General features: G+C 38.5%; 1 protein-coding gene across 1 annotated transcript in view; it reads right to left on the bottom strand.

Moving 5' to 3' along the window:
• The window catches only part of exoc4 (exocyst complex component 4), a 131,370-nt gene that overhangs the window by 71,816 nt on the left and 43,832 nt on the right, over positions 1 to 15,722 (bottom strand). Inside the window, exon 11 of the mRNA XM_031726575.2 lies at positions 10,056 to 10,152. Within this exon, the coding sequence (XP_031582435.1) occupies positions 10,056 to 10,152 (97 nt within the window). The remainder of the gene's footprint in view (positions 1 to 10,055; positions 10,153 to 15,722) is intronic.

Below are 15,722 nucleotides of genomic sequence, written 5' to 3'. Positions count from 1 at the left end.
CAAAAGGACATACTAATAAATTGCACCCTTATTAATATGCTTCAATAGCTATTATAAATAAACAAAAGTCCTAATTCTGATTCTGATTAACAACAACTCAAACAAAGCCATGGGAATACAGAAACTCAATCCCAGATGCTGATTTTGACACTATAAGTTAACTTGTGTTTCCTGATTCCAAACTGTAAGTAACATGTATTTATTTATTTCTGTTTATTTGAGTGGTACAGAGCTTAGCACTGCAGCCTCACAGCACGGTTCTCTGTTCAAATCCACCACTAGGATGGGCCCTTTCTGTGTAGAGTTCTCCCTGTGCCTGTGTGGGTTCTCTCCAGGAGCTCCGGCTCAATCCCACAGTCCATAGACATGCTTGTTAGGTTCACTGGTGAGTTTAAATTGGACATAGGTGTAAATGTGAGCCTAAATGAAAGTCTGTCTCCCTGTGTTAGCCTGTGTTAGCCGACTGACTGGTGCTCTGTCCTTGGTGCTCCCAACCTCCCACCCAATGACAGCTGGGATAGGGTCTAAGCCCCCCACATTCCGTGAATTGGATAAGCAGAAGAAAACATTGGATCACAATGCATCTGAGTGTACTCAATAGAAGCACTTGATCATGTGTCACCATCACAGTGAAAAAGAAAAAGCCATAAATTAATACATATAGTGGCATGAAAAAGCTGCCTTCCTGATTTCCTAGTGTTTTGCATATTTGTCAAACTTAGATGTTTCATATCATCAAACATATTTTAATATTAGACAAAGATAAACCGAATAAATATAAAATGCATTTTTTTTTAAATTTCACTGATTAAGGGAGAAAAGTTATCCAAACCTACCCGGTTCTGTGTGAAAAACTAACTGGCCATCTTGATAAATGATGAATTAACTGTGATTAACCACATTTTTTGGAAAGCTGAGTTCCCAGGCCTGATTAATGGCAAACCCGCTGAATCAAGAAATAATTTAAGTAGAACCTGTCTGACAAGGTAAAGCAGACTAAAAAAAAACAAACTAAAATCGCACAAAGAAACACATGCCATGATCTAAAGAAACACCTGAGGAACCAAGTCACTGACAACTATCCGTCTAGAAAGGGTTACAAAGCCATATGTAAGGCTTTGGCACTCCAGTGAACCATGGTGAGAGCCTTTATACACAAATGCAGAAAACTTGGAGCAGTGGTGAAGCTTCCCAGGAGTCGACATCTCATCCAGGAGATCACAAAAGACCCCAAAACAACATCCGAAGAACTGCTAGCCTCACTTGCTTCAGGTAAGGTCAGTGTTCATGACTCCACCATAAGAAAGAGACTGGGCAAAAATGGCTGCATGGCAGAGGTCCAAGACAAAAAGCACTGACCAAAAAGAACATAAAGGCTCGTCTCAGTTTTGCCAGACAACATCTTGATGATCCTCAAGACTCTTGGGAAAATACTTTCTGGGCTGACAAGACAACATTTCAGCTTTTTGGAAGGTTTGAGGCCCGTTACATCTGGCATAAAAGTAACAAAACATTTCAGAAAAGAAACATCATACCAACAGTAAAATATGGTTGTGGTAGTGTGATGGTCTGGGGCTGTTTTGCTGCCTCGGGACCTGGAAGACCTGCTGTGGTAAATGGAACCATGAATTCTGCTGTGTACCAAAACATCCTAAAGGAAAATGTCCGGCCATCTGTTTGTGACCTCAAGCTGAAACACACTTGGGTTCTGCAGCAGAACAATGATCCAAAACACCCGAGCAAGTCCACCTCTAAATAGTTTAAGAAAAACAAATGGAAGACTTTGGACTGGCCCAGACAAAGTCCCGACCTGAATCCAAATGAGACGCATTTAGAAACTGCATTTGTGTTTTCTTGTGTTATCTTTGTCTAATATATAAATTTCTTTGATGACCTGAAATATTTAAGTGTGACAAACATACAAAAATAGGAAATCAGAAATGGGGCAAACCCTTTTTCACACCACTGACTGTATTTGTTTATGTTTTGAAGACAAGGTATGTGGCTTATTCTTTTCCGCTGTGATGATGACGACACATGAACAAGTGCTTTTGTTTTATACATTCAGATGCATTGTGATCCACTTGGTAAGATATTAACATAGACCTTTTGCAGGAAAACCACCAGATGACCAACCTAGCCTTTCAGAGATAACAATGAATATTTTCTTAGATTGGTCACCTCTGAAAGCAACATGGATAACAGTGGTCTGTGCTTTTGTGACATCCAGATATCAGTTTACATGACTTCATAAGGCTGACAGAGTGAAAAAGGTGTATTTTGACAACATGCACACACACAGACACACACCCCACAAACCATACTAAGACAGAGTTACCACAAGTTTGGTAAACATCAGCTGCGTTGGCTTTTAATGAATTCAAGCATCAAGCAAATGTAACCAAATCTCCTTCTTAAACACTGTTTCAATTTTGAGATATGCTCTCATAATACCCTGCCTGTCAATAGCCTTGTTTCGTGCCATCTTCTCTTTTGATTTTCTCCCCATGTATCGCATATTGCCGAAGCATGACTAGTGGGTACGTGCACATACACAGCTTGAATTCAAAGCAAGCTAACATGGCACCCAGCATACATGCAGTCTGAGAGCCTTTTCAATTACTCTGCATCTCATTTATTCTTCTTCTGTCCTAAATCGTTTTATTCTCACCACTGTTTCTTTCCATTTTTCTCTTTTTGCCTCACAACTGCTTGTTTCTCTCTGTTGCTAGTTTCTTTCCTCTGCTTTCTTTATCTCCATCTGTCTCTGACCTTTCCAGTATAAAATCCTCACTCCCCCTGATTCCCAGCTATGCTCTCAGTTTTTAATGGGTGTGGGTTAGAAAGCGAGAGGGAGCTATTTACTGAAGAAAATCCTCCTGAACGAGTGAGAAAAGATTAGAAAAGAGAGCAAGAGCTGGTAAAGCAGAGCAGCATGCGTATGTGTGAGTTAGACTTAAGACAAGACATTCATGCTGCATTTTAATAGCCTATGTACAGACACCCCTTTGAGGTTGACTACAGACAGCATTGTTGAAGGAAAATGTATTCTTCACCAGTAATTATGAAGCCACTGTTCGACTAAACGAAGGTTAGGGTCAAACTGCAAATTATTTTTGCCATTTTCAGGTCTGCTGCAGCGGGAATTGGCATGTTTGAAATAGGTCACGCAAGGGCAGCAACAAACAATTGCAAAATTATCTCAACAATGACTTTTTCATCAAACAACTCTCGCTGCTCAAATATGTTTTTATAAAGCTGTTCAATGCACTGTGTTTCATTGTCTTTAGTGTGAATGCTCTCTTTTATGGTTCCCATTAAAATGCCTAGTCGATCAACATCATTAAAAACTGTCTAGGTTATAAATGCCACAGCAATGGTTGTGAGTTTGAAGAGTGCCTACTGTAGCAGTATACTGACAGGCTAAGCGATAATCAAGCTTGAAATAGAGATGACTAAACAGTCATAATAACCTTCTACTTTTGTGGCTTCACCAATGATATCATCTTGAAGCCTTGGTATTTAATTTGGCTTATGAGTGTTTAGTCTTTTTTAAACACTAAAGGATGATAAACTGTCCACTGGGCCATGCTGTAGAGGACTAATTGTCCAATAAACAAAATAAAAATACAAACAAATTATAAAATTATGATGATGTTTTAAGACTGGTGTGTGCTACTCATGCTTTCTTGTTAGAACCTGAACAATATATCAGTTGATATTAGCCATTTGACAGTATTATTGGCCAATATGTGAAAATATAAAAAGTAAAGATAAAATGGGAGAAATTCCCTTCAACCATCTTATGAGCGCTGACCTCCAGAGGGGACTCTGCAACTTCCCTGACACAAACAGAGCAACAAGTTGAACCAAGCATAGCCGAGGAGTGTGTAAACAATTAAGCCAAGTTTTCTTGTGAAAATGAAACATTACTTTAAAAAAAGACTTAATGAGGACTCATAAATAACCACATATAACAAATGTTAAGGAAATACGTTTTGTTTATCTGTCTGAAATAAAAACAATAAATCAGTCATCATATCAGATTTTTAAACCACTAGATATCGGTATCCTAAAAATCCAATATCTGTTGGGTTCTATTAGCGGTATTAATAATATTGGAATAATATTACATTTTTTTCATATAATTAAAAAAGACACAGCAAAGTCTAATTTTGAGCTGCTTTCTTTCATATTGTCAGTAAGAATGCAGAAATCTAAATCTTAAAAAAAAACCTTTTCTTCAGCTTAATGTTTGAAAATCCAACAGTGCCTACCTCACCTAAGTCACTCGAGAAACCCCCAAAACTTCTTCAGACATACTCCATTTCACCTCTAAATCTTGCTCTTTCTATTTGTCTTGGTCCATGTGTGCTGCTCAGGAGGGTAGTTAATGAGAGACTGAAATTAGTGCAGAATCATGGTGTGTGTCGTTTTCACCACAGGCTACAGCGGTGGGAGGCAAGGCCCTTCTGTCCTTTTCCTGTCATCTTGCTCTCTATCCGCTCTACATTCCTTTCATCGCTTCTTCCATTGTCCTTCCCTTTCTGCTCCCCCCAAGCACTCTCTGTCAATCTCCAACCTTTTGACTCTTTTCTCTAGCTCGCACTTTCTCACCCAACTGAGGACACTTACAGTAGAACTCTGAACAGACATCAACAATTAAAAGTACTTTTAATGAGCTGATGTAGTGTGCTCACACAGTGAACTCTGTGTTCAACAGCAGTGGTCAGTCTTGTACGCCTACCAGTATGACATTATTAGACGAGCGGGGAGGATGATTTTAGGTTTCTTTATGTTTTGGTTCTGGAACCACAAAATAGCAAATAGCACACCAAGTAAAGGCTTGTCCATGCAGTCAAACACAAAGGGGCTGTAAGTCAAATTCTTAATGAGACAAACCATTTTGGAAGATGACTTAATCGTTCAGTTGAAACTCCCAAAGGTAATTCTATAGCCCCGGCTAAAAATCTATTTCGAGCTTGAACTAGTAATGACAAAGCAGCAAGATTTAATGAAAAACTCACTTATAAAGGAAATTAGCAATGCATACGTCCATTACATTAAGCCCTTCAGCAATCAAGCTGATGTTATTGTTTCTTCAGTTCTGTCTTCTTTTCATGCTTTTGGTTATCATCATGTAAATTATGAAAAAGTTTTCTACCACAAACATGAAGGAATTGTTAAACTGTCCAGAGGGCTTTGTGGAAATGTTTCTCGATTTAACTTTGATCAACTGATTTCAGAACCCATCAGCAATCGTCTGATCATTAAGCCACTAGGGACCCCAGCCACTTTTTCAGTGCTTCCAGTAGCCTGAAAGCTAGTCACTGTGTGAAAACATTTAAAAAGCTAATAAAAATTGTCATCTGACAATGTGTTGGGGCAAATGCTTTTCCTCTTTTGCTCTCCAAATGGACCATTTACCTTCATGTAACCATAGCCTGCTTAAGGCGATGGGTCAGTACTCCTTGGAAAACAAATGGATTACATGACAAATCATGAAAGTCTCTGCCTTTATCAGATTTTTCAGGCACAAGTTTTAACAGTTATTTCATAATAAAATGTGTAGAATATAGTATCAGGTAGATAGCATGAATGTGTCTGCTTTGGCTCAAGTCAAATAGTCACCTCTCAGTGAAAACTTGTTTAAACAAGCTTGTACATATTGAACACATTACAGGTAGTCATGCAGACTGAAACATGGCACACCATGTCGAGGCTTGTCCAAGCGTGGTCATCGTGTGCATGTTTAACAGGGAGAGATTAAGGGGTTGCTGAGGCTTTTCAAAATGCCAGCCTAGTCCGGACCAAGGGGTGTAAATACCACCCAAATGTCAGCAAGAGACCCCAGAAGTCAAACTAAATTGGCTGCTACATGTACAAACACTCCCTTATGCCCCATATTTGTGTGTGCATCTTTAATGACTTGCACTCTCCGCTCTGACATCGGGGTACATTGCCAGAGTTCCAAGGGCAGAACCAATCTTATTCATTCACTGACTACAAGCCCTTGTCCTGTTGAACTGTACAACAGACAGACAGAGGAATATTCAAAAGAGGACTGATGTTTTGACAAACTTAAGGTCAAACAGACCTCTTTAGCAAAAAATGCATTCAAATACTAAAACACACAAAATGTGCATACTCTGTTTTGTCAGTCTTTTGCCTTGTGAAAACAAAAATATTTTATTCAAAAAATCTACACTTACTGGTCACTTTGTTTGGTATACCTTGTTAGTATTGAGTTGGATCCCCTTATTACAGTCAGACCTGCATTCTTTGTGCCATAGATTCAACAAAGAACTGCAAATATATATTTTGGTTCATATAGACAGGACAGCAACACACAGCTATTAACATTTCACCACATCTCAAAGGTTCTTTAGACTAAGATATGCTGATTGTGGAGGCCCTCTAAGTATAGTCAACTCATTGTCATGTTCAAGAAACCAGTTAGGGATGAGTTGAGTTTTGTGATGTGGTGAGTTATCCTGCTGGAAGCAGCTATCAGAAGATGGCTACGCCGTAGAGGACAATATTCAGGTAGACTGGTGCGCTTAAACAATGCTGAGTTGGTACCAGAGTGAGCCAAAAAAAAAAAAAAACCCATATCCCCCACATCATTACACCATCAGGAGCCTGAACTGTTGATACAAACAAGGTGGATCCATGCTTTCAAGTCATTTCCACCAAATTCTCTCTCTACCATCATAAGTGGCAGCAGAAATGGTTCCAGTCTTTTATGGTCCAATTTTGGAGAGCCCACGTGAACTGTAATCTCAGTTTCCTGTTCTCAGCTGCAGGAGAGGCACCTTGTGTGGTCTTCTTCCTGCTGTAACATACGTCCCTTCAAGCTTCTGCGCATACCTAGGTTGTAGTAAGTGGTTATTTGAGTTGCTGTTACCTTCCTATCAGCTTCAAGCAGTGTAGCCATTGTCCTCTCACCTCTGGCATCAACAAGGCATTTTTCCCAAAGAACAGAATATTTTCGCTCTTTTATTTTTGACCCTAAAGATGGCTGTGTGGGAAAATCACAGTAGGTCAACAGTATAAAAAAATACCCAGACCAGCTAGCCTAGCGCCAACAACGACACCATATTTAAGTACAATCAAACTTACTACCCATTCTGATGCTCAGTTTGAACTTCAATGGGTCATCTTGAACATGCCTACATATGCAAACACATTGTGTTGCTGCCATATATTTGGCTTTTTAGATATTTGTTTTAATGAGCATTTGAACAGGTGTGCCCAAAAAGAGTTCAGCAAGTATACCTACTTGCTGGTAGCGACAAATTGAGTAAATGCAAAGGACTCAGATAGTCCAAAGCATAAAACTATATCTATGCATGAGGTACTACCGAGCTGAGATTTTATCTATCCATCTATGGAAACATTAATTGAATCTTTGTCACAATAAAAGAAGAAGAACCTCACATTCTGTATATTTATATTAAAATGCATACTGTACACTTTGGGGCAATATTATTTTAGACAAAGTGCAAACATTAGCACTAGGTAAATTAGAAAAGTCCACACAAGTTCCCTTCTGTTTAAATTCTACCCTTTCTTTGGCATGAGCCAGAATTAAGTTGTGGTAGCTATGGGACTCTTAGACCTTCCAAAATTTAGATATGCAATCTTCCTTAGTTTTGCTCAGGCTGTTACTAGATATTGAGACTAAGACTAACTCTGCAAAATGCAACACTAAGTGGAATCCGGTCATGAACTGCACTTGACATACATCTATCACAGGCAAAGCTCTCACTTGGCTTTTAAAACAACTTGATAGGATGGGAATGGTGCTGATACTCCATTTTCACAGAGAACTTCCCATTAAATCCCTAAATGGGATTATGGACATAGTATAGACTTTCTCACCAACCACATGCACCTGGATGAGAAGTCAACCCAGACAAACTTGCCTTAAACAGGCCATGTCAACTCTGAGTTTACTAATCTTAATTTCTAATTACAAAACTCATTTTATGAAAACTTTCAAAGTGTAAAATTTGCAAATTTGATGGTTCTTGGAAACTAAGATTTAAGATTTGAAAAACAAACACACAGAAACATTATAAAGTAGAGTGCTTAACTTGATTTAAGGGGTGAAAACAAAATATATCCCCACACAGAAAAACCATTTGCAATCAAATATTAAGACCCTGATGTCTCATCTCCCACGCACTGCCACTGATTTCCTGTGCTCCAAACCCCCAACTGCTTTTACCATTAAAGCTGCCACGAGTTGCATGGCTGGCTGCAGGAGGTGTAGTGATCCATCAGCGGAGTGCCAGAGCTTTGCCATTAGAAAACCATCTGCAAGCAAAAGCGCTCCATTGGCACTAGAAGTCTAGAGAGGCCAGGTTGAGGGGAGGGAGGGAGAGAAGAGAAAGCCCTGTGTTCAAGGCAGTTTGGTTTGATTGATATGAACCATTACAGACAACATGGGAGAGGTAGGCAGAGAGCTAGTCACCGTTTTATTTTTGGTCATTTGTTCAGACAAAAGCTTGGCCAGACCTAAAGTGAACAGGGACTGAAAGTCGGTGTGGGTGTGTGTATGTGTCAGACAAAGATAAGTGTGGAAGTAAGGGACAGAGAGAGAAATTTTCAAGGCCAAAACAACAGTAAAGGGACAAAAACATACAGGAAACAACCTGGAAAGAAAAGCATTAAGGCATACATACAAACACGCACGCACTGCCACATCTTTTTGCTCTCTCGAGTGAAAGGAGCTACTTTCAATAGCATCAGTCAGTCAAGCAAGAAGTATGATAACAATGAATGAAGTGCAGTCTAGCTTGACTACCTTAATGGGCTCATGTAATGTGACTGAAACTGTTAATAAGTCCCACATTATGTGGTTATAGTATACACATAATTTGGCTTCCAGCATATTTGACTAAAATATCAACATAAACATCTTGGGTTTTTTTTAATAGTTTCAGAAAAAAAAAGTTTGCTTTTTTTGTATCCACTTCTTAACATGTGTCAGAAATGTGTGACGCTTTAGAAATGTACACGAAACTTACCGAAATGTAAGAACAGGAAACATCTCTGTTTAATGGATCCTAGAAGGTTATGTGTCACTGCATGAAGGCCAATTCAATTAAACTGTTTCACTATTAGATTTACTCTACTCCAATGGGACCACAGCACAGTATAGGAAACTACCAGACATATGAAACATTACCAAAAACACAGCCCCTCAGAATAGTCAAATTTAATGGCAAATAAAAGCCAGGGTGGCAGACAATCCCAATTCCTGGATGGTATCAACAAACTGAAGGTACAAAATATTACATCATTTTTGATTTACGATATCCCACTAAACATTAACAAGGTTGAAATCAATAGATAGTCACTAAGAGGCTGTATAATATAATTAGTTTTACATTTTACTGGTATTGAGTCATATCCAAGGGTTCATATGTCTTGAGTAGCCAGGCTATCAGTTTCTGACAGACCAGTATGACACAAGAGGGCTTTTAAACACATACATGTTGTAAAGTTAATGGAATCTTGCCCAAAATATTCCAGTAAAGACAGCAGGTTTGGTGTTGGTTAACTTTATTTTATTCTGATCCAATTAAGTTATATAGTGCTGGAAGTCACAATTTTAGTGTATGAGGATGTCTGCCACAAGCAGCGCTGTGTTGCTTTTAGCCATACTAGGAATGTACTTTAATGTTACTAATAATAATTTCGCCATGCCATAAGCAAATTAGTGCCACTCCAGTACAGACACTGTAGCATCAGTACACCAATGTATCAGTAGTTACCCATACAGTAACCCAGTGTGTGTCCCATCAAAACCTATTTACTCTTTAAAGTCTCACAGCAGATCAGATGCTCTATACACCCTGCTGTTTTGCATTTCTGAATCAGTGCATTCCCTACAAACCAAAAACACATGCTGAAACCACATTCACATGTATTTTTAGGTTGATGTTCAATATATAGTACAGTATAGTACAGTATAGTATATATATATATATATATATATATATCCTAGTATATAGTATATAATAGTATATAATAACCTGCTTTACCTGAGAAGAGGCTGGAAGATTACAGTGATGTTCCTCGCACCTGGCTTACACACAAACTTCATTTCTCCTCCTTCAATCAGGTTGTCATCAGCACCACCTACAACACAAGAAACACAGCCTGTTATAGAAATAACAAAAAGGCATATGTGCTTAGTGGTGTTGTTGTGGGGGTCTTTACACTGCACAGTATGTAAAATGGATATTTGCCAGTTTAATATATAAGAGGTCTAGAGAATTCAAGGAGCCCTGAAAATGTTATTATGCACATTCTTGTTGTTCAACAAGACACCAAGGATCCTATTTTTGTATCAAGGCAACTCACAAAATGCATTCCAACAACTTGATTTTTTTGATCCTGGAGTTCAATTAGCATTACCCAGCACTATAGAGGCGAGAGCTTCAAGATTAGAAAGGAGGTATTATTTTGTAGTAAACTTTGTCTTATACTTTGCTCCAAGAATAGATTGTAGAAAAGATGTCTGAATATACTGTAAGTGTGAATCCTCTGAAATGTGACATTCTGCATTAAAAAAAGACTGCCACTATGGACATTTGATATGTGCATCTTTATTAAGTCATGTGCAAAAGACACCAGACTGCTACAAAAAGATCACACTTGATTAACTGCACATCAGATTCCTCTGGTATGTTTGTCTGTACGTTTCTGTTTTTCTGATATTCTCTGTATCTTTGTCTCCAACGTTCATGTTTTACCCTTGAAAGGTTTTATGGTGTAAACGCTGTTGGCATTTTCCAGTTTGATGTGATCACTTTTATCACAAGGTAAAAATTGAGAAAATAACTATCTTTGACTGACACAATCTTATAAAGAAAATTATATATTTATTATATTCCTATAAATATTTAAGTTGAACTTAAATGTGGTGGAACTCGATGGTGTTTTGTGCTGAGGTTGAGCTCCTCTGCACCATACATTAACAGTTACTTGCAGAAAAGTCTTTTTTTTAACCTGTTGAGTTGTCGTGATGCATCACCAAGAATGGCACACATCACCACACCTTCTATTTTATATTGCAATATTTATATTGTGTTGTATTGTGTTGTGTTGTATTGTATTGTATTGCTGCACCTACAAAAGTGCCTGGAGATGACCACAGAGGCACTTATTACTGGGATAGTCTGTTTGCAGTTAGAATAGTGCCCAAATTCTACCCACAAACTCAGGAATTCCTACTCTAAAACTAACACTAAACTAACTCTGTTATTTCAATGAAATTAGTACGTTGTTCTATCTTTTTCAATGCGTTTTTTTTTTAATTTAGAAGTGCTTAATCACCCATTTTTTACCTCCACTAAGGTGGTCATGTTTTTGGTTGCATTTGTGTGCATGTGTCATAAACATGAGGACAAAAAGTTTTAAATGAATTCTAGTAAAGCTTTGTCGGGGTGTAGAGTTCAGTCAAGTTGACAACACATTAAAATTTGGCTTACATCCACAAAGGTCTTCAATGTCAACCTAATGACATCTTGGTCAAAAAATTAGAAAAATCCTTATAACTTATATTCTTACAAGTGTGGTGTGTATTGTCAACATAAAGAATTACTTAAAATATATTGTCACTTTTGACCTCTGACTTCTACTTCAAAGTCAATAGATTGATCTGAAAGTCACAGTGATAATAATCCTATATAGAGCCATTTAAAACGGTTTCTTACTGCTAATTTATTTGTATTGACAGCATATAGGCATACAGGAGATGATACATGGGGATTTTAAATTTTATGTTATTTAGGACCTCTGACCCCTTCTCCAAGGTTAAATAAGGTCAAACATTCAGAAAATGTCCTATATCTTTAAATCTGGGTTACAATTGTATTGCCTTTATTTGTATTAGCAATATTTAGGACATGGCACTAGATGGCTAATCTAAATATCACATCAGCATGCAAATATCGCATCACATTTGATCATTGATCTCACTTTTATATTTCTCATCAGCCTTTCTTAACAGGTGACCCAAAAAATAAGTCACACCTGTAAAGAAAATACTATCAAGAGAAAACAAATGGGCTGCCTAGTTTGAAATATATAATATTATACAATAAGCTCAAGTTATTCATGTTCAGTTATTTACAAATACCTATTATCCATTACCTACTCCTACATAATGTTTTTGTAATCAAAGTAAACATATGTTACCTTTATTTGATTTTTACTGCACTCCAAACGTCTTAAAGTACATTTAAAAAGAACAAATAAAATAAAATAAACATATATATAAGGAAAATACTATTTCCTTATAAGTAATTAATGCCTAAAGAGTGAGCTGCCTTCGTGGAGGTGTGCACTCTCAAAGTGCTTCTTGTTCTTTCTGTAAACGGATTTACACACAGTTATATAATAGCAGAAAATTAGTGGTCAAGAAATACAAATGAGCAACTAGTGGCAACAAGATGAGAATTAACAGTCAGCAGTACAAACGAGGACAGATGTTTAAACACTCAACTCTCAAATGGAAGCAAAGGAATCTTCACAAACCAATTTCCCTTTACTCTCATTTGAAGCGTAAATGTAATCAACATAAGTAAAGCACTAATTTTACGATTTAGTTGCATTATTTCAAAGTCTCCTCCACTAACCCCGTGTTGGTATAATGATCTCTGTCAACCACATGTTAGCAACATGTGAGTATGTGTACAAACAGAGAAAATGTTTAAAATCTATGTTAACCAAAAACTGTACCACTGACTTCAAGGAGGGAACTGGAAGTTCAAAAATGCGAGCTAACATGCTAATTTCCCCGTGTGAGGACTCATTCATGCGGCACTCCATACACACATCAATATATCAACATGACAAGACAAATATAAATGCATCCCACATGCTCACACCCCTTCATGCCCTATGTCACTGCGTGGGTGAGCCCCACAGCTAACAGGGTTAATCAGAAAATCATTGCCATGTAAAATCTTGGTGGAGGGGACAGGGGACTCCAGCAGATGGGGGGGGAAAGGGGAGATCACAGGGGAGAAGCAGAACTGAAGCTCATTACCTCCACTCATCCTGAAGTAATCAATATAATTGATAGATGAAATTGCAACTAGTTGTCAATATGGCAAACTGCAGTGCAAATGGATTGTATGTGCGCGTGTGTTTGTACAAATGTTTGCATAGGCTGATATGCTGCTTGCATTTAAATTGTGATTGGATATTACAGAGATTTTTTAAATCCAGTATATAGGGAAAATACATATAGGCATAAGAATAAATAATTTTTTTCTGTGCTTCTGCGCCGTGGCTGCTGCCTGGCCCCTGTTTATGTAGCCCCTCTGATGGTCCTCTTTGGGCTCTCGCGCTCTGAGGCCCTCTGGATGTCTGGGGCCTGGATCTCCTCCATGCCTGCTTCATAGCAGACCCTCTAGCAGATCTTTACATGAAGAAACCTTTTGAATACAAGCACGCTCACACATACAGGTGTGCACACAGGTGTACACACGGGTGCTCACAGACACAAACTATATCTTTCTTGGATGCTACCTCAACGCACATCGTGCAGTGTCGGTCTTCCATGCTACACAATAACATTCAATATTTAATATTTACTGTTAGTTACAGTTATCTAGGTTATTGCTGTGGTGTCGTGTTTATTGTGTTGCTCTCTTTTTGCTTGTTTTCTTTTTTTTTGGTTCTCTCTCAACAGGTGATCCAGTGGATTTTTTATTTTTTTTATTTATTTTTTTTGTCTCTTCTCTCAGTGTCCCCCTTCCCCTATGTTTTTCTTTCCCTCCCTTTCTTTCTCCCTGTCCTATTCCCCAGTCATGTCTGTCCAGTCTGTAATAACTTAAAATAAAATAAATAAATAAATAAATAAATAATAATAACAAAGGTCAATGAAATGGACCAATGCGGTAAGGCCGTGATGACCCATCTGGACATCTTTCGTGGCCTTCAGACAATAATTCTGATGGCTAAAGAACCAAACGGGACAGGCAAAAAAAAAAAAAGAATAAATAACTTTTTTATAATCAAACCATAAAGGTGTGATGCATTAATAACTCGTGTGGGTAAACTAATACTTGGGAAACACTTACAGCACCTGTCATATTCTGGTCAGATGAAATTAGGTGTGATTTGGTGTCAAGTGCACAGAGTAAGAAAAGTTAGAACACTGATCCAAGCTACTTTGATAGGACTTTGAATTAGGTGTGTGTGTGTGCATGTGTGTGTCCTGAAATGATTTCAGTTCAGCACAAAGCTTCACTTTGCTGTTTTCTTCTGTTTCATTTCCATGTCGAATATGGCCTCACAAAGCTTGTGCGCTATAACACAAAGACACCTTCACATAGTGTTAAAGCCTGTTCCGCATTACCTGTGCAGCCTGCCTAGCCTTGCATTCAAATGCATATCAACCCATTGTTAACCGTATGGGGCTCTATTATACATTTCTAATAGAACAAGTTTCATTTGAAAAGTATGGGAGACAACACTCTCCGCAGTTTCATTAAAATGACAAGAGAAGCTTTCATTCCATCCAAAAGTTTTAACTCAAGGGTTTCTGATCCTGATCTGTTGCCATGAAATTCGCCTGCACGGTAAGCCCACATTCGTGTTGCTAAGTGGAGACAAAGATGAGGTCCAATTCACTCAAACTCTGTCTGTCTCCATCTCTCTATCCATTCATCCATCCTTTGGTGCCAATTCAATTAAGACTCAATTACAGGCTCCTAAACAAAGCTGCCGCCAACGCACTCTCTTGCTCATCCTCCTTGCTCCATCATATTCTCTATCTTTCTTTCTCTCCTCTCTCTCACTCACTGATCACCAATGTGGAAAAAGCTGGCTAAACTTTTGTTTCTTCGTCATCAACTTGCAAACAGTTAAGTTCCCATGAATAACATCGACATGTTGCAGACTCGTGTCTAACTGGCAGCTACACACAAACAAGCGCACAGACGCACAAATTCAGACACACACCAAATAGACTACCACGTATGTATTCCCAATGACGGTGACCAATTTAATTTCATGCTCTAAACATCTGCATCCGTGTCAGACAAAGGAGCGAGGAAGAGACCTCATTGATCCATGGGGTCTGGGACCAGCTGCCAACAGGGCATAGCACTGATGAATATTAAATAGGGGGGCATTAATATGCATGGGCTTTTTCAGAGTTGTCTAGACGTGACAGGGTGGCTCCGGTTTCAGGTCAGGATGCCACCGAACTGGTGCCAGCTCTCTCCCCACATAATGTGTAAAAGTATGATTTTGTTTGTCAAGCCCTGTGTGATTGTATATGCGCGGATATCTATGAGCATTTGTGTCCCTCGGTGTGCGGTCTGATCCGAGATTAGTGAGAAGAGTGCGTGTGGAGGAGGCACGGTGCTCAGTCGGATGGCAAGTGAAAACTGGAAAGGAAGAAGTGACACATTCTAATGTGGCCAAATCTGCCTGAAATCCCCCTAGAGGGTCACTGCTCTGTCTGCAACACATACACCTAAGCAGACATGACACAAAGCTATCAATAAGGAAACCCATAAATTATAGACAGTACAAAGAGACAAGTACTAATGTACTGTTATGCATATACATATGGCGCAAATGTTTTAAACATACAAACACAATTGTAAGGCGTATAGTGTCACATAGCCTCTAACAAATGGCTCAGCTGAAATTACATAGACACAATATGCTCAAATACACTCGCA

This window comes from Oreochromis aureus, linkage group 17, assembly GCF_013358895.1.
Source record: "Oreochromis aureus strain Israel breed Guangdong linkage group 17, ZZ_aureus, whole genome shotgun sequence".
NCBI classification, from domain to species: Eukaryota; Metazoa; Chordata; class Actinopteri; order Cichliformes; family Cichlidae; genus Oreochromis; species Oreochromis aureus.
This window is presented reverse-complemented; position numbering and strand designations above follow the sequence as displayed.